Source organism: Scyliorhinus torazame, chromosome 3 (genome assembly GCF_047496885.1).
Source record: "Scyliorhinus torazame isolate Kashiwa2021f chromosome 3, sScyTor2.1, whole genome shotgun sequence".
NCBI classification, from domain to species: domain Eukaryota; kingdom Metazoa; phylum Chordata; class Chondrichthyes; order Carcharhiniformes; family Scyliorhinidae; genus Scyliorhinus; species Scyliorhinus torazame.
In genome coordinates, this window is record NC_092709.1 from 378,558,545 (window position 1) to 378,577,335 (window position 18,791).

At 46.3% G+C, this 18,791-nt stretch overlaps 1 protein-coding gene across 2 annotated transcripts in view; it reads left to right on the forward strand.

The window, feature by feature from the left end:
- The window catches only part of LOC140409377 (rhotekin-like), a 342,330-nt gene that overhangs the window by 92,692 nt on the left and 230,847 nt on the right, over window positions 1–18,791 (forward strand). For both annotated transcript variants that reach the window (XM_072497827.1, XM_072497828.1), the window contains one exon: window positions 68–162. In XM_072497827.1, coding sequence (XP_072353928.1) covers window positions 68–162 — 95 coding nt within the window. The remainder of the gene's footprint in view (window positions 1–67; window positions 163–18,791) is intronic.

An 18,791-nucleotide genomic window follows, 5' to 3' on the forward strand; every position in this document is an offset into this window, starting at 1 on the left:
CTCAGACTCGGTCTGAATGCCTTCCCTCCTTGCACCTGCTTTCTGATGTGTTTGTGTTCAATTGCAGGGGTCCCAAATATCATCTCTTGGCCCACACAAACCTCTCTCTGCCAGCAATCCACAGTAGTTTCTGGACACACAGTCTCCGCACTGTGGGTAACGGTATGTACAAATGTTTTCTGTCACATTTCCCTGTCTCCTCCCTGTCCACCTCCACCTCATCACCCGTCTCCAACTTGATGCTTGTGTGTGTCTGTGTGTGTGTGTGTGTCTGTGTGTATGTCTGTCAGTGTGTGTGTGTCTGTGTGTGTGTCTGTGTATGTGTGTGTGTGTGCGTGTCTGTGTGTGTCTGCATGTGTGTGTCTTTGTGTGTGCGTGTGTCTGTGTGTGTGTGTCTGTGTGTGTGCGTGTCTGTGTGTGTGTCTGCATGTGTGTGTCTTTGTGTGTGCCTGTGTGTGTGTGTGTGTCTGTGTGTATGTCTGTCTGAATGTGTGTCTGTCTGAATGTGTGTCTGTGTGTGTGCGTGTCTGTGTGTGCGTGTCTGTATGTGTGTCCGTGTGTGTGTGTGTCATAGAACATAGAACATTACAGCGCAGTACAGGCCCTTCGGCCCTCGATGTTGCGCCGACCTGAGAAACCACTCTAAAGCCCATCTACACTATTCCCTTATTGTCCATATGTCTATCCAATGACCATTTGAATGTCCTTAGTGTTGGCGAGTCCACTACTGTTGCAGGCAGGACATTCCACGCCCTTACTACTCTCTGAGTAAAGAACCGACCTCTGACATCTGTTTTATATCTATCTCCCCTCAATTTAAAGCTACGTCCCCTCATGCTAGACATCACCATCCGAGGAAAAAGGCTCTCACTGTCCACCCTATCCAATCATCTGATCATCTTGTATGCCTCAATTAAGTCACCTCTTAACCTTCTTCTCTCTAACGAAAACAACCTCAAGTCCCTCAGCCTTTCCTCATAAGATCTTCCCTCCATACCAGGCAACATTCTGGTAAATCTCCTCTGCACCCTTTCCAATGCTTCCACATCCTTCCTATAATGCGGCGACCAGAATTGCACGCAATACTCCAAATGCGGCCGCACCAGAGTTTTGTACAGCTGCAACATGACCTCATGGCTCCGAAACTCAATCCCTCTACCAATAAAAGCTAACACACCGTACGCCTTCTTAACAACCCTCTCAACCTGGGTGGCAACTTTCAGGGATCTATGTACATGGACACCGAGATCTCTCTGCTCATCCACACTGCCAAGAATCTTACCAATAGCCCAGTACTCAGTCTTCCTGTTATTCCTTCCAAAATGAATCACCTCACACTTTTCTGCATTAAACTCCATTTGCCACCTCTCAGCCCAGCGCTGCAGCTTATCTATGTCCCTCTGTAACTTGTAACATCCTTCCGCACTGTCCACAACTCCACCAACTTTAGTGTCATCTTAAAATTTACTCACCCATCCTTCTACGCCCTCCTCCAGGTCATTTATAAAAATGACAAACAGCAGTGGCCCCAAAACAGATCGTTGTGGTACACCACTAGTAACTGGACTTCAGTCTGAACATTTCCCATCAACCACCACCCTTTGTCTTCTTCCAGCTAGCCAATTTCTGATCCAAACTGCTAAACCTCCCTGAATCCCATGCCTCCGTATTTTCTGCGTTAGCCTACCGTGGGGAACCTTATCAAACGCTTTACTGAAATCCATATACACCACATCAACTGCTTTACCCTCATCCACCTGTTTGGTCACCTTCTCAAAGAACTCTATAAGGTTTGTGAGGCACGACCTACCCTTCACAAAACCGTGTTGACTATCTCTAATCAAATTATTCCTTTCCAGATGATTATACATCCTAACTCTTTTCAACCTTTCCAAGATTTTTCCCACAACAGAAGTAAGGCTCACTGGTCTATAGTTACCGGGGTTATCTCTATTCCCCTTCTTGAACAAGGGGACAACATTTGCTATCCTCCAGTCTTCTGGCACTATTCCTGGAGACAAAGATGACTTAAAGATCAAAGCCAAAGGCTCAGCAATCTCCTCCCTAGCTTCCCAGAAAATCCTAGGATAAATCCCATCCGGCCCAGGGGATTTAGCTATTTTCACACTTTGCAGAATTGCTAACACCTCCTCCTTATGAACCTCAAGCCCTTCTAGTCTAGTAGCCTGAATCTCAGTATTCTCCGCGACAACATTGTCTTTTTCCTGTGTGCATACTGACGAAAAATATTCATTTAGCACCTCTCCTATCTCCTCGGACTCCAAGCACAACTTCCCACAACTGTCCTTGACTGGCCCTACTCTTACCCTAGTCATTCGTTTATTCCTGATATATCTATAGAAACTTTAGGGTTATCCTTGATCCTACCTGCCAAAGACTTCTCATGTCCCCTCTTGGCTCTTCTTAGCTCTCTCTTTAGGTCCTTCCTAGCTAACTTGTAACTCTCGAGTGCCCTTACTGAACCTTCATGTCTCATCTTTACATACGCCTCCTTCTTCCTCTTGACAAGTGTTTCGACTGCCTTAGTGAACCACGGTTCCCTTGCTCGACCACTTCCTCCCTGCCTGACAGGTACATACTTATCAAGGACACTCAGTAGCTGTTCCTTGAACAAGCTCCACGTTTCCATTGTGCCCATCCCCTGCAGTTTTCCTCTCCATCCGATGTATCCTAAGTCTTGCCTCATCGCATCATAATTGCCTTTCCCCCAGATATAACTCTTGCCCTGCGGCATATACCTATCCCTTTCCATCACTAAAGTAAACGTAATCGAATTGTGGTCACTATCACCAAAGTGCTCACCTACCTCCAAATCTAACACCTGTCCTGGTTCATTACCCAGTACCAAATCCAATATGGCCTCGCCTCTCGTTGGCCTATCTACATACAAAGAACAAAGAAATGTACAGCACAGGAACAGGCCCTTCGGCCCTCCAAGCCCATGCCGACCATACTGCCCGACTAAACTACAATCCTCTACACTTCCTGGGTCCGTATCCTTCTATTCCCATCCTATTCATATATTTGTCAAGATGCCCCTTAAATGTCCCTATCGTCCCTGCTTCCACTACCTCCTCCGGTAGTGAGTTCCAGGCACCCACTACCCTCTGCGTAAAAAACTTGCCTCGTACATCTACTCTAAACTTTGCCCCTCTCACCTTAAACCTATGCCCCCTAATAATTGACCCCTCTACCCTGGGGAAAAGCCTCTGACTATCCACTCTGTCTATGCCCCTCATAATTTTGTATACCTCTATCAGGTCGCCCCTCAACCTCCTTCGTTCCAGTGAGAACAAACCGAGTTTATTCAATCGCTCCTCATAGCTTATGCCCTCCATACCAGGCAACATTCTGGTAAATCTCTTCTGCACCCTCTCTAAAGCCTCCACATCCTTCTGGTAGTGTGGCGACCAGAATTGAACACTATACTCCAAGTGTGGCCTAACTAAGGTTCTATACAGCTGCAACATGACTTGCCAATTCTTATACTCAATGCCCCGGCCAATGAAGGCAAGCATGCCGTATGCCTTCTTGACTACCTTCTCCACCTGTGTAGCCCCTTTCAGTGATCTGTGGACCTGTACTCCTAGATCTCTTTACACATACTGTGTCAGGAAACCCTCCTGCACACATTGGACAAAAACGGACCCATCTAATGTACTCGAACTATAGCGTTTCCAGTCAATATTTGGAAAGTTAAAGTCCCCCATAACAAGGGGGCTGTTTAGCACAGGGCTAAATCGCTGGCTTTGAAAGCAGACCAAGGCAGGCCAGCAGCACGGTTCAATTCCCGTATCAGCCTCCCCGAACAGGCGCCGGAATGTGGCGACTAGGGGCTTTTCACAGTAACTTCTTTTGAAGCCTACTTGTGACAATAAGCGATTTTCATTTCATTTTTCATTTAACTACCCTGTTGCTTTCGCTCCTTTCCAGAATCATCTTTGCAATCCTCTCCTCTACATCTCTGGAACTTTTCGGAGGCCTATAGAAAGTGAGTGTGTGTGTGTGTCTGTGAGTCTGTGTGTCTGTGCGTGTGTCTGTGTGTGTGTCTGTGAGTCTGTGTGTCTGTGCGCGTGTCTGTGAGTCTGTGTGTCTGTGCGCGTGTCTGTGTGTGTGTCTGTGAGTCTGTGTGTCTGTGCGCGTGTCTGTGTGTGTGTCTGTGAGTCTGTGTCTGTGCGCGTGAGACAATAGGACTGAGTCAGCACGGCTTTGTCAAGGGGAGGTCGTGTCTGACAAATCTGTTCAAGTTCTTTGAGGAGGTAACAAGGAAGCTAGCCGAAGGAGAACCAGTGGACGTGATTTATTTAGATTTCCAGAAGGCCTTTGACAAGGTGCCGTATAGGAGACAGTTGAATAAGTTAAGAGCCCATGGTGTTCAGGTAAGATCCTGGCATGGATAGAGGATTGGCTGACTGGCAGAAGGCAGAGAGTGGGGATAAAGGGGTCTTTTTCAGGATGACAGCCGGTGACTAGTGGTGTGCCTCAGGGGTCGGTGCTGGGACCACAACTTTTCACAATATACATTAATGATCTGGAAGAAGGTACTGAAGGCACTGTTGCTAAGTTTGCAGATGATACAAAGATCTGCAGAGGGACAGGTAGGATTGAGGAAGCAGGGGGGCTGCAGAAGGATTTGGACAAGCTAGGAGAGTGGGCAATGAAGTGGCAGATGAAATACAATGTGGAAAAATGAGAGGTTATGCACTTTGGAAAGAGGAATTTAGGCACAGACTATTTTCTAAATGTGGAAATGCTTTGGAAATCAGAAGCACAAAGGGACTTGGGAGTCCTTGTTCATGATTCTCTTAAGGTTAACGTGCAGGTTCAGTCGGCAGTTAGGAAGGCAAATGCAATGTTAGAATTCATGTCAAGAGGGCTGGAATACAAGACCAGGGATGTACTTCTGAGGCTGTATAAGGCTCTGGTCAGACCCCATTTGGAGTATTGTGAGCAGATTGGGCCCCGTATCTAAGGAAGGATGTGTTGGCCTTGGAAAGGGTCCAGAGGAGGTTCACAAGAATGATCCCTGGAATGAAGAGCTTGTCGTATGAGGAACGGTTGAGGATTCTGGGTCTGTACTCATTGGAGTTTAGAAGGATGAGGGGGGATCTCATTGAAACTTACAGGATACTGCGAGGCCTGGATAGAGTGGACGTGGAGAGGATGTTTCCACTTGTAGGAGAAACTAGAAGCAGAGGACACCACGTCAGACTAAAGGGACGATCCTTTAAAACTGAGATGAGGAGGAATTTCTCCAGCCAGAGGGTGGTGAATCTGTGGAACTCTTTGCCGCAGAAGGCTGTGGAGGCCAATTCACTGAGTGTCTTTAAGACAGAGATAGATAGGTTCTTGATTAATAAGGGGATCGGGGTTATGGGGAGAAGGCAGGAGAATGGGGATGAGAAAATATCAGCCATGATTGAATGGCGGAGCAGACTCGATGGGCCGAGTGGCCTAATTCTGCTCCGATGTCTTATGGGTGTGTGTGTGTGTTAGGTCAGGATGTGAGGAAAAACCTTTTCACCCAAAGGGGGTGGGAGTCAGGAAGTCGCTGCCTGAAAGGGTGGTGGAGGCAGACACCCTCAGAACATTTCAGGAGTAGTTAGATGTGCTCTTGCGATCCCAGTGCGGACAAGACTATTACCCAAGTGCTGGCATAGGGATGAGAAGAGTGAGGTGGGTGTTTCTCACTGGCACAGACGCAATGGGCCGAAGGCCTTGTCTGTGCTCCCAGTCTCTCACTCTCTCACTCTCTGTCTCTCTCTCTCTCTGTCTGTCTGTCTCTCTCTGTCTCTCACACTCTGTCTCTGTCTCTCTCTCTCTCTCTGTCTGTCTGTCTCTCTCTGTCTCTCACACTCTGTCTCTGTCTCTCTCTCTCTCTCTGTCTGTCTGTCTCTCTCTGTCTCTCACACTCTGTCTCTGTCTCTCTCTCTCTCTCTGTCTGTCTCTCTCTCTCTGTCTCTCTCTCTCTCTGTCTCTCTCTCTGTCTCTGTCTCTCTCTCTCTGTTTCTCTCTCTCTCTGTTTCTCCCTCTCTCTGTTTCTCTCTCTGTTTCTCTCTCTCTCTGTTTCTCTCATTCTCTGTCTCTCTCTCTGTTTCTCCCTCTCTCTCTGTTTCTCTTTCTCTCTGTTTCTCTCATTCTGTTTCTCCCTCTCTGTTTCTCTCTCTCTCTGTTTCTCCCTCTCTCTGTTTCTCCCTCTCTCTCTCTGTGTTTCTCTCTCTCTCTGTTTCTCTCTCTCTGTTTCTCTCTCTCTGTTTCTCCCTCTCTCTGTTTCTCCCTCTCTCTGTTTCTCCCTCTCTCTGTTTCTCCCTCTCTCTCTCTCTGTTTCTCCCTCTCACTGTTTCTCCCTCTCTGTTTCTCCCTCTCTCTCTCTCTGTTTCTCCCTCTCTCTGTTTCTCCCTCTCTCTGTTTCTCTCTCTCTCTGTTTCTCTCTCTCTCTCTATCTCTGTTTCTCGCTCTGTCGCTGTTTCTCTCTCTCTCTGTCTCTCCCTCTCTCTGTTTCTCCCTCTCTGTTTCTCCCTCTCTCTGTTTCTCTCTCTCTCTGTTTCTCCCTCTGTCCTTCTCTCTGTTTCTCTCTCTCTGTTTCTCTCTCTCTCTGTTTCTCCCCCTCTCTGTTTCTCCCTCTCTCTCTCTCTGTTTCTCTATCTCTCTGTTTCTGTCTCTCTCTGTTTCTCTCTCTCTGTTTCTCCCTCTCTCTGTTTCTCTCTCTCTCTGTTTCTCCCTCTCTGTTTCTCTCTCTCTGTTTCTCTCTCTATCTCTGTTTCTCTCTCTGTTTCTCCCTCTCTCTGTTTCTCTCTCTCTCTGTTTCTCCCTCTCTCTGTTTCTCTCTCTCTGTTTCTCTCTCTCTGTTTCTCCCTCTCTCTGTTTCTCCCTCTCTGTTTCTCTCTCTCTCTGTTTCTCTCTCTCTCTGTTTCTCTCTCTCTCTGTTTCTCTCTCTCTCTGTTTCTCTCTCTCTCTGTTTCTCCCTCTCTCTGTTTCTCCCTCTCTCTGTTTCTCTCTCTCTGTTTCTCCCTCTCTCTGTTTCTCTCTCTCTGTTTTGTCTCTCTCTGTTTCTCTCTCTCTATTTCTCCCTCTCTCTGTTTCTCCCTCTCTCTGTTTCTCTCTCTCTCTGTTTCTCTCACTCTCTGTTTCTCTCTCTCTGTTTCTCCCTCTACCTGCTTCTCCCTCTCTCTCTCTCAGTTTCTCTCTCTCTCTGTTTCTCTCTCTCTCTGTCTCTCTCTCTCTCTGTTTCTCCCTCTCTGTTTCTCTTTCACTTTGTTTCTCTCATTCTGTTTCTCCCTCTCTCTGATTCTCTCTCTCTCTGTTTCTCTCTCTCTCTGTTTCTCTCTCTCTCTGTTTCTCCCTCTCTCTGTTTCTCCCTCTCTCTGTTTCTCCCTCTCTCTCTCTCTGTTTCTCTCTCTCTCTGTTTCTCTCTCTGTTTCTCTCTCTCTCTGTTTCTCTCTCTCTCTGTTTCTCCCTCTCTCTGTTTCTCTCTCTCTCTGTTTCTCCCTCTCTCTCTCTCTCTCTCTGTTTCTCTCTCTCTCTGTTTCTCCCTCTCTCTGTTTCTCTCATTCTCTGTCTCTCTCTCTGTTTCTCCCTCTCTTTCTGTTTCTCTTTCTCTCTGTTTCACTTATTCTGTTTCTCCCTCTCTCGGTTTCTCTCTCTCTCTATTTCTCCCTCTGTCTCTCTCTCTGTTTCTCCCTCTCTCTGTTTCTCCCTCTCTCTGTTTCTCCCTCTCTCTGTTTCTCTTATTCTGTTTCTCCCTCTCTCTGTTTCTCTCTCTCTCTGTTTCTCCCTCTCTCTGTTTCTCCCTCTCTCAGTTTCTCCCTCGCTCTGTTTCTCCCTCTCTCTCTCTCTCTCTGTTTCTCACTCTCTGTTTCTCTCTCTCTCTGTTTCTCTCTCTCTCTGTTTCTCTCTCTCTCTGTTTCTCTCTCTCTCTGTTTCTCTCTCTCTCTGTTTCTCTCTCTCTCTGTTTCTCTCTCTCTGTTTCTCTCATTCTGTTTCTCCCTCTCTCTGTTTCTCTCTCTCTCTGTTTCTCCCTCTGTCTCTCTGTTTCTCCCTCTCTCTCTGTTTCTCTTTCTCTCTGTTTCTCTCATTCTGTTTCTCCCTCTCTCTGTTTCTCTCTCTCTCTGTTTCTCCCTCTGTCTCTCTCTCTGTTTTTCTCTCTCTCTCTGTTTCTCCCTCTGTCTCTCTCTCTGTTTCTCTCTCTCTCTGTTTCTCTCTCTCTCTGTTTCTCCCTCTCTCTGTTTCTCCCTCTCTCTCTCTCTGTGTTTCTCTCTCTCTCTGTTTCTCTCTCTCTGTTTCTCCCTCTCTCTGTTTCTCCCTCTCTCTGTTTCTCCCTCTCTCTCTCTCTCTGTTTCTCTCTCTCTCTGTTTCTCTCTCTCTCTGTTTCTCTCTCTCTCTGTTTCTCTCTCTCTGTTTCTCTCTCTCTCTGTTTCTCTCATTCTGTTTCTCCCTCTCTCTGTTTCTCTCTCTCTCTCTGTTTCTCTCTCTCTGTTTCTCTCTCTCTGTTTCGCTCTCTCTCTGTTTCTCTCTCTCTCTGTTTCTCCCTCTCTCTCTGTTTCTCTCTCTGTTTCTCTCTCTCTCAGTTTCTCTCTCTCTCTGTTTCTCTCTCTCTCTGTTACTCTCTCTCTCTGTTTCTCTCATTCTCTGTTTCTCTCTCTCTCTGTTTCTCCCTCTCTCTGTTCCTCTCTCTCTCTGTTTCTCTCTCTCTCTGTTTCTCCCTCTCTCTCTGTTTCTCTCTCTGTTTCTCTCTCTCTCTGTTTCTCTCTCTCTGTTTCTCTCTCTCTCTGTTTCTCTCATTCTCTGTTTCTCTCTCTCTCTGTTTCTCCCTCTCTCTGTTTCTCCCTCTCTCTGTTTCTCTTTCTCTCTGTTTCTCTCATTCTGTTTCTCTCATTCTGTTTCTCTCTCTCTCTCTGTTTCTCTCCCTCTCTGTTTCTGTCACTCTCTGTTTCTCTCTCTCTCTCTGTTTCTCCCCCTCTCTCTCTCTCTGTTTCTCCCTCTCTCTGTTTCTCTCTCTCTCTGTTTCTCCCTCTCTCTCTCTCTCTCAGTTTCTCTCTCTCTCTGTTTCTCTCTCTCTCTGTTTCTCCCTCTCTCTGTTTCTCTCTCTGTTTCCCTCTCTCTCTGTTTCTCTCATTCTCTGTCTCTCTCTCTGTTTCTCCCTCTCTCTCTGTTTCTCTTTCTCTCTGTTTCTCTCATTCTGTTTCTGCCTCTCTCTGTTTCTCTCTCTCTCTGTTTCTCCCTCTCTCTGTTTCTCCCTCTCTCTCTCTGTGTTTCTCTGTCTCTCTGTTTCTCTCTCTCTGTTTCTCTCTCTCTGTTTCTCCCTCTCTCTGTTTCTCCCTCTCTCTGGTTCTCCCTCTCTCTCTCTCTGTTTCTCCCTCTCACTGTTTCTCCCTCTTTGTTTCTCCCTCTCTCTCTCTCTGTTTCTCCCTCTCTCTGTTTCTCTCTCTGTTTCTCTCTCTCTCTGTTTCTCTCATTCTCTGTCTCTCCCTCTCTCTCTGTTTCTCTTTCTCTCTGTTTCTCTCATTCTGTTTCTCCCTCTCTCTGTTTCTCTCTCTCTCTGTTTCTCCCTCTCTCTGTTTCTCCCTCTCTCTCTCTCTGTTTCTCTCTCTCTCTGTTTCTCTCTCTCTGTTTCTCCCTCTCTCTGTTTCTCCCTCTCTCTGTTTCTCCCTCTCTCTGTTTCTCTCATTCTCTGTCTCTCTCTCTGTTTCTCCCTCTCTTTCTGTTTCTCTTTCTCTCTGTTTCACTTATTCTGTTTCTCCCTCTCTCTGTTTCTCTCTCTCTCTATTTCTCCCTCTGTCTCTCTCTCTGTTTCTCCCTCTCTCTGTTTCTCCCTCTCTCTGTTTCTCCCTCTCTCTGTTTCTCTTATTCTGTTTCTCCCTCTCTCTGTTTCTCTCTCTCTCTGTTTCTCCCTCTGTCTCTCTCTCTGTTTCTCTCTCTCTCTGTTTCTCCCTCTCTCTGTTTCTCCCTCTCTCAGTTTCTCCCTCTCTCTGTTTCTCCCTCTCTCTCTCTCTCTCTGTTTCTCACTCTCTGTTTCTCTCTCTCTCTGTTTCTCTCTCTCTCTGTTTCTCTCTCTCTCTGTTTCTCTCTCTCTCTGTTTCTCTCTCTCTCTGTTTCTCTCTCTCTCTGTTTCTCTCTCTCTGTTTCTCTCATTCTGTTTCTCCCTCTCTCTGTTTCTCTCTCTCTCTGTTTCTCCCTCTGTCTCTCTGTTTCTCCCTCTCTCTCTGTTTCTCTTTCTCTCTGTTTCTCTCATTCTGTTTCTCCCTCTCTCTGTTTCTCTCTCTCTCTGTTTCTCCCTCTGTCTCTCTCTCTGTTTTTCTCTCTCTCTCTGTTTCTCCCTCTGTCTCTCTCTCTGTTTCTCTCTCTCTCTGTTTCTCTCTCTCTCTGTTTCTCTCTCTCTCTGTTTCTCCCTCTCTCTGTTTCTCCCTCTCTCTCTCTCTCTGTGTTTCTCTCTCTCTCTGTTTCTCTCTCTCTGTTTCTCCCTCTCTCTGTTTCTCCCTCTCTCTGTTTCTCCCTCTCTCTCTCTCTCTCTGTTTCTCTCTCTCTCTGTTTCTCTCTCTCTCTGTTTCTGTCTCTCTGTTTCTCTCTCTCTCTGTTTCTCTCATTCTGTTTCTCCCTCTCTCTGTTTCTCTCTCTCTCTCTGTTTCTCTCTCTCTGTTTCTCTCTCTCTGTTTCGCTCTCTCTCTGTTTCTCTCTCTCTCTGTTTCTCCCTCTCTCTCTGTTTCTCTCTCTGTTTCTCTCTCTCTCAGTTTCTCTCTCTCTCTGTTTCTCTCTCTCTGTTTCTCTCTCTCTCTGTTTCTCTCTCTCTCTGTTTCTCTCTCTCTCTGTTTCTCTCATTCTCTGTTTCTCTCATTCTCTGTTTCTCTCTCTCTCTGTTTCTCCCTCTCTCTGTTCCTCTCTCTCTCTGTTTCTCTCTCTCTCTGTTTCTCCCTCTCTCTCTGTTTCTCTCTCTGTTTCTCTCTCTCTCTGTTTCTCTCTCTCTCTGTTTCTCTCTCTCTCTGTTTCTCTCATTCTCTGTTTCTCTCTCTCTCTGTTTCTCCCTCTCTCTGTTTCTCCCTCTCTCTGTTTCTCTCTCTCTCTGTTTCTCTCCCTCTCTGTTTCTGTCACTCTCTGTTTCTCTCTCTCTCTCTCTGTTTCTCCCCCTCTCTCTCTCTCTGTTTCTCCCTCTCTCTGTTTCTCTCTCTCTCTGTTTCTCCCTCTCTCTCTCTCTCTCAGTTTCTCTCTCTCTCTGTTTCTCTCTCTCTCTGTTTCTCTCTCTCTCTGTTTCTCTCTCTCTCTGTTTCTCTCTCTCTCTGTTTCTCTCTCTCTCTCTCTCTGTTTCTCTCATTCTCTGTCTCTCTCTCTGTTTCTCCCTCTCTCTCTGTTTCTCTTTCTCTCTGTTTCTCTCATTCTGTTTCTCCCTCTCTCTGTTTCTCTCTCTCTCTATTTCTCCCTCTCTCTGTTTCTCCCTCTCTCTCTCTCTCTGTTTCTCTCTCTCTCTGTTTCTCTCTCTCTGTTTCTCCCTCTCTCTGTTTCTCCCTCTCTCTGTTTCTCCCTCTCTCTGTTTCTCCCTCCCTCTCTCTCTGTTTCTCCCTCTCACTGTTTCTCCCTCTTTGTTTCTCCCTCTCTCTCTCTCTGTTTCTCCCTCTCTCTGTTTCTCTCTCTCTCTGTTTCTCTCTCTCTCTCTCTCTGTTTCTCGCTCTGTCGCTGTTTCTCTCTCTCTCTGTTTCTCCCTCTCTCTGTTTCTCCCTCTCTGTTTCTCCCTCTCTCTGTTTCTCTCTCTCTCTGTTTCTCCCTCTGTCCTTCTCTCTGTTTCTCTCTCTCTGTTTCTCTCTCTCTCTGTTTCTCCCCCTCTCTGTTTCTCCCTCTCTCTCTCTCTGTTTCTCTATCTCTCTGTTTCTCTCTCTCTCTGTTTCTTTCTCTCTGTTTCTCCCTCTCTGTTTCTCGCTCTCTCTGTTTCTGTCTCTCTCTGTTTCTCTCTCTCTCTGTTTCTCCCTCTGTCTCTCTCTCTGTTTCTCTCTCTCTCTGTTTCTCCCTCTCTCTGTTTCTCCCTCTCTCAGTTTCTCCATCTCTCTGTTTCTCCCTCTCTCTCTCTCTCTCTCTCTGTTTCTCACTCTCTGTTTCTCTCTCTCTCTGTTTCTCTCTCTCTCTGTTTCTCTCTCTCTCTGTTTCTCTCTCTCTCTGTTTCTCTCTCTCTCTGTTTCTCTCTCTCTCTGTTTCTCCCTCTCTCTGTTTCTCCCTCTCTCTGTTTCTCCCTCTCTCTCTCTCTCTGTTTCTCTCTCTCTCTGTATCTCTCTCTCTCTGTTTCTCTCTCTCTGTTTCTCTCTCTCTCTGTTTCTCTCTCTCTCTGTTTCTCTCATTCTGTTTCTCCCTCTCTCTGTTTCTCTCTCTCTCTGTTTCTCCCTCTGTCTCTCTCTCTGTTTCTCCCTCTCTCTATGTTTCTCTTTCTCTCTGTTTCTCTCATTCTGTTTCTCCCTCTCTCTGTTTCTCTCTCTCTCTGTTTCTCCCTCTGTCTCTCTCTCTGTTTCTCTCCATCTCTGTTTCTCCCTCTGTCTCTCTCTCTGTTTCTCTCTCTCTCTGTTTCTCTCTCTCTCTGTTTCTCTCTCTCTCTGTTTCTCTCTCTCTCTGTTTCTCCCTCTCTCTGTTTCTCCCTCTCTCTGTTTCTCCCTCTCTCTCTCTCTGTGTTTCTCTCTCTCTCTGTTTCTCTCTCTCTGTTTCTCCCTCTCTCTGTTTCTCCCTCTCTCTGTTTCTCCCTCTCTCTGTTTCTCCCTCTCTCTCTCTCTCTGTTTCTCTCTCTCTCTGTTTCTCTCTCTCTCTGTTTCTCTCTCTCTCTGTTTCTCTCTCTCTGTTTCTCTCTCTCTCTGTTTCTCTCATTCTGTTTCTCCCTCTCTCTGTTTCTCTCTCTCTCTCTGTTTCTCTCTCTCTGTTTCTCTCTCTCTGTTTCTCTCTCTCTCTGTTTCTCTCTCTCTCTGTTTCTCTCTCTCTCTGTTTCTCTCTCTCTCCGTTTCTCTCATTCTCTGTTTCTCTGTTTCTCTCTCTCTCTGTTTCTCTCTCTCTCTGTTTCTCCCTCTCTCTCTGTTTCTCTCTCTGTTTCTCTCTCTCTCAGTTTCTCTCTCTCTCTCAGTTTCTCTCTCTCTCTGTTTCTCTCTCTCTCTGTTTCTCTCATTCTCTGTTTCTCTCTCTCTCTCTGTTTCTCCCTCTCTCTGTTTCTCTCTCTCTCTGTTTCTCTCTCTCTCTGTTTCTCTCTCTCTCTGTTTCTCTCTCTCTCTGTTTCTCTCTCTCTCTGTTTCTCCCTCTCTCTGTTTCTCCCTATCTCTGTTTCTCCCTCTCTCTCTCTGTTTCTCTCTCTCTCTGTTTCTCTCTCTGTTTCTCTCTCTCTCTGTTTCTCTATCTCTCTGTTTCTCCCTCTCTCTGTTTCTCTCATTCTCTGTCTCTCTCTCTGTTTCTCCCTCTCTCTCTGTTTCTCTTTCTCTCTGTTTCACTTATTCTGTTTCTCCCTCTCTCTGTTTCCCTCTCTCTCTATTTCTCCCTCTGTCTCTCTCTCTGTTTCTCTCTCTCTCTGTTTCTCCCTCTCTCTGTTTCTCCCTCTCTCTGTTTCTCTTATTCTGTTTCTCCCTCTCTCTGTTTCTCTCTCTCTCTGTTTCTCCCTCTGTCTCTCTCACTGTTTCTCTCTCTCTCTGTTTCTCCCTCTCTCTGTTTCTCCCTCTCTCAGTTTCTCCCTCTCTCTGTTTCTCCCTCTCTCTCTCTCTCTCTGTTTCTCTCTCTCTGTTTCTCTCTCTCTCTGTTTCTCTCTCTCTCTGTTTCTCTCTCTCTCTGTTTCTCTCTCTCTCTGTTTCTCCCTCTCTCTGTTTCTCCCTCTCTCTCTCTCTCTGTTTCTCTCTCTCTCTGTTTCTCTCTCTCTCTGTTTCTCTCTCTCTCTGTTTCTCTCTCTCTGTTTCTCTCTCTCTGTTTCTCTCTCTCTCTGTTTCTCTCTCTCTCTGTTTCTCTCTCTCTCTGTTTCTCTCATTCTGTTTCTCCCTCTCTCTGTTTCTCTCTCTCTCTGTTTCTCCCTCTGTCTCTCTCTCTGTTTCTCCCTCTCTCTCTGTTTCTCTTTCTCTCTGTTTCTCTCATTCTGTTTCTCCCTCTCTCTGTTTCTCTCTCTCTCTGTTTCTCCCTCTGTCTCTCTCTCTGTTTCTCTCTCTCTCTGTTTCTCTCTCTCTGTTTCTCTCTCTCTCTGTTTCTCCCCCTCTCTGTTTCTCCCTCTCTCTCTCTCTGTTTCTCTATCTCTCTGTTTCTCTCTCTCTCTGTTTCTCTCTCTCTGTTTCTGTCTCTCTGTTTCTCGCTCTCTCTGTTTCTCCCTCTCTCTGTTTCTCTCTCTCTCTGTTTCTCCCTCTCTCTGTTTCTCTCTCTGTCTGTTTCTCCCTCTCTGTTTCTCTCTCTCTGTTTCTCTCTCTATCTCTGTTTCTCTCTCTGTTTCTCCCTCTCTCTGTTTCTCCCTCTCTCTGTTTCTCTCTCTCTCTGTTTCTCCCTCTCTCTGTTTCTCTCTCTCTGTTTCTCTCTCTCTGTTTCTCCCTCTCTCTGTTTCTCCCTCTCTGTTTCTCTCTCTCTCTGTTTCTCTCTCTCTCTGTTTTTCTCTCTCTCTGTTTCTCTCTCTCTCTGTTTCTCTCTCTCTCTGTTTCTCCCTCTCTCTGTTTCTACCTCTCTCTGTTTCTCTCTCTCTGTTTCTCCCTCTCTCTGTTTCTCTCTCTCTCTGTTTCTCTCTCTCTGTTTCTCCCTCTATCTGCTTCTCCCTCTCTCTCTCTCAGTTTCTCTCTCTCTCTGTTTCTCTCTCTCTCTGTCTCTCTCTCTCTCTGTTTCTCCCTCTCTCTCTGTTTCTCTTTCTCTTTGTTTCTCTCTCTCTATTTCTCCCTCTCTCCGTTTCTCCCTCTCTCTGTTTCTCTCTCTCTCTGTTTCTCTCTCTCTCTGTTTCTCTCTCTCTGTTTCTCCCTCTATCTGCTTCTCCCTCTCTCTCTCTCAGTTTCTCTCTCTCTCAGTTTCTCTCTCTCTCTGTTTCTCTCTCTCTCTGTCTCTCTCTCTCTCTGTTTCTCCCTCTCTCTCTGTTTCTCTTTCTCTTTGTTTCTCTCATTCTGTTTCTCCCTCTCTCTGTTTCTCCCTCTCTCTGTTTCTCTCTCTCTCTGATTCTCTCTCTCTCTGATTCTCTCTCTCTCTGTTTCTCTCTCTCTCTGTTTCTCTCTCTCTCTGTTTCTCCCTCTCTCTGTTTCTCTCTCTCTCTGATTCTCTCTCTCTCTGAATCTCTCTCTCTCTGTTTCTCTCTCTCTCTGTTTCTCTCTCTCTCTGTTTCTCCCTCTCTCTGTTTCTCCCTCTCTCTCTCTCTGTTTCTCTCTCTTTCTGTTTCTCTCTCTGTTTCTCTCTCTCTCTGTTTCTCTCTCTCTCTGTTTCTCCCTCTCTCTGTTTCTCTCTCTCTCTGTTTCTCCCTCTCTCTCTCTCTCTCTCTCTGTTTCTCTCTCTCTCTGTTTCTCCCTCTCTCTGTTTCTCTCATTCTCTGTCTCTCTCTCTGTTTCTCCCTCTCTCTCTGTTTCTCTTTCTCTCTGTTTCACTTATTCTGTTTCTCCCTCTCTCTGTTTCTCTCTCTCTCTGTTTCTCCCTCTGTCTCTCTCTCTGTTTCTCTCTCTCTCTGTTTCTCCCTCTCTCTGTTTCTCCCTCTCTCTGTTTCTCTTATTCTGTTTCTCCCTCTCTCTGTTTCTCTCTCTCTCTGTTTCTCCCTCTGTCTCTCTCTCTGTTTCTCTCTCTCTCTGTTTCTCCCTCTCTCTGTTTCTCCCTCTCTCAGTTTCTCCCTCTCTCTGTTTCTCGCTCTCTCTCTCTCTCTCTGTTTCTCACTCTCTGTTTCTCTCTCTCTCTGTTTCTCTCTCTCTCTGTTTCTCTCTCTCTCTGTTTCTCTCTCTCTCTGTTTCTCTCTCTCTCTGTTTCTCTCTCTCTCTGTTTCTCTCTCTCTGTTTCTCTCTCTCTGTTTCTCTCTCTCTCTGTTTCTCTCTCTCTCTGTTTCTCTCTCTCTCTGTTTCTCTCATTCTGTTTCTCCCTCTCTCTGTTTCTCTCTCTCTCTGTTTCTCCCTCTGTCTCTCTCTGTTTCTCCCTCTCTCTCTGTTTCTCTTTCTCTCTGTTTCTCTCATTCTGTTTCTCCCTCTCTCTGTTTCTCTCTCTCTCTGTTTCTCCCTCTGTCTCTCTCTCTGTTTTTCTCTCTCTCTCTGTTTCTCCCTCTGTCTCTCTCTCTGTTTCTCTCTCTCTCTGTTTCTCTCTCTCTCTGTTTCTCTCTCTCTCTGTTTCTCTCTCTCTCTGTTTCTCCCTCTCTCTGTTTCTCCCTCTCTCTGTTTCTCCCTCTCTCTATCTCTGTGTTTCGCTCTCTCTCTGTTTCTCTCTCTCTGTTTCTCCCTCTCTCTGTTTCTCCCTCTCTCTGTTTCTCCCTCTCTCTCTCTCTCTGTTTCTCTCTCTCTCTGTTTCTCTCTCTCTCTGTTTCTCTCTCTCTGTTTCTCTCTCTCTCTGTTTCTCTCATTCTGTTTCTCCCTCTCTCTGTTTCTCTCTCTCTCTCTGTTTCTCTCTCTCTGTTTCTCTCTCTCTGTTTCGCTCTCTCTCTGTTTCTCTCTCTCTCTGTTTCTCCCTCTCTCTCTGTTTCTCTCTCTGTTTCTCTCTCTCTCAGTTTCTCTCTCTCTCTGTTTCTCTCTCTCTCTGTTTCTCTCTCTCTCTGTTTCTCTCATTCTCTGTTTCTCTCTCTCTCTGTTTCTCCCTCTCTCTGTTCCTCTCTCTCTCTGTTTCTCTCTCTCTCTGTTTCTCCCTCTCTCTCTGTTTCTCTCTCTGTTTCTCTCTCTCTCTGTTTCTCTCTCTCTCTGTTTCTCTCTCTCTCTGTTTCTCTCATTCTCTGTTTCTCTCTCTCTCTGTTTCTCCCTCTCTCTGTTTCTCCCTCTCTCTGTTTCTCTTTCTCTCTGTTTCTCTCATTCTGTTTCTCTCTCTCTCTCTGTTTCTCTACCTCTCTGTTTCTGTCACTCTCTGTTTCTCTCTCTCTCTCTCTGTTTCTCCCCCTCTCTCTCTCTCTGTTTCTCCCTCTCTCTGTTTCTCTCTCTCTCTGTTTCTCCCTCTCTCTCTCTCTCTCAGTTTCTCTCTCTCTCTGTTTCTCTCTCTCTCTGTTTCTCCCTCTCTCTGTTTCTCTCTCTGTTTCCCTCTCTCTCTGTTTCTCTCATTCTCTGTCTCTCTCTCTGTTTCTCCCTCTCTCTCTGTTTCTCTTTCTCTCTGTTTCTCTCATTCTGTTTCTGCCTCTCTCTGTTTCTCTCTCTCTCTGTTTCTCCCTCTCTCTGTTTCTCCCTCTCTCTCTCTGTGTTTCTCTGTCTCTCTGTTTCTCTCTCTCTGTTTCTCTCTCTCTGTTTCTCCCTCTCTCTGTTTCTCCCTCTCTCTGGTTCTCCCTCTCTCTCTCTCTGTTTCTCCCTCTCACTGTTTCTCCCTCTTTGTTTCTCCCTCTCTCTCTCTCTGTTTCTCCCTCTCTCTGTTTCTCTCTCTCTCTGTTTCTCTCTCTCTCTCTCTCTGTTTCTCGCTCTGTCGCTGTTTCTCTCTCTCTCTGTTTCTCCCTCTCTCTGTTTCTCCCTCTCTGTTTCTCCCTCTCTCTGTTTCTCTCTCTCTCTGTTTCTCCCTCTGTCCTTCTCTCTGTTTCTCTCTCTCTGTTTCTCTCTCTCTCTGTTTCTCCCCCTCTCTGTTTCTCCCTCTCTCTCTCTCTGTTTCTCTATGTCTCTGTTTCTCTCTCTCTCTGTTTCTTTCTCTCTGTTTCTCCCTCTCTGTTTCTCGCTCTCTCTGTTTCTGTCTCTCTCTGTTTCTCTCTCTCTGTTTCTCCCTCTCTCTGTTTCTCTCTCTCTCTGTTTCTCCCTCTCTGATTCTCTCTCTCTGTTTCTCTCTCTATCTCTGTTTCTCTCTCTGTTTCTCCCTCTCTCTGTTTCTCTCTCTCTCTGTTTCTCCCTCTCTCTGTTTCTCTCTCTCTGTTTCTCTCTCTCTCTATTTCTCCCTCTGTCTCTCTCTCTCTGTTTCTCCCTCTCTCTGTTTCTCTTATTCTGTTTCTCCCTCTCTCTGTTTCTCTCTCTCTCTGTTTCTCCCTCTGTCTCTCTCTCTGTTTCTCTCTCTCTCTGTTTCTCCCTCTCTCTGTTTCTCCCTCTCTCAGTTTCTCCATCTCTCTGTTTCTCCCTCTCTCTCTCTCTCTCTGTTTCTCACTCTCTGTTTCTCTCTCTCTCTGTTTCTCTCTCTCTCTGTTTCTCTCTCTCTCTGTTTCTCTCTCTCTCTGTTTCTCTCTCTCTCTGTTTCTCCCTCTCTCTGTTTCTCCCTCTCTCTGTTTCTCCCTCTCTCTCTCTCTCTGTTTCTCTCTCTCTCTGTATCTCTCTCTCTCTGTTTCTCTCTCTCTCTGTTTCTCTCTCTCTGTTTCTCTCTCTCTCTGTTTCTCTCTCTCTCTGTTTCTCTCATTCTGTTTCTCCCTCTCTCTGTTTCTCTCTCTCTCTGTTTCTCCCTCTGTCTCTCTCTCTGTTTCTCTCCATCTCTGTTTCTCCCTCTGTCTCTCTCTCTGTTTCTCTCTCTCTCTGTTTCTCTCTCTCTCTGTTTCTCTCTCTCTCTGTTTCTCCCTCTCTCTGTTTCTCCCTCTCTCTGTTTCTCCCTCTCTCTCTCTCTGTGTTTCTCCCTCTCTCTGTTTCTCCCTCTCTCTGTTTCTCCCTCTCTCTGTTTCTCCCTCTCTCTGTTTCTCCCTCTCTCTGTTTCTCCCTCTCTCTCTCTCTCTGTTTCTCTCTCTCACTGTTTCTCTCTCTCTCTGTTTCTCT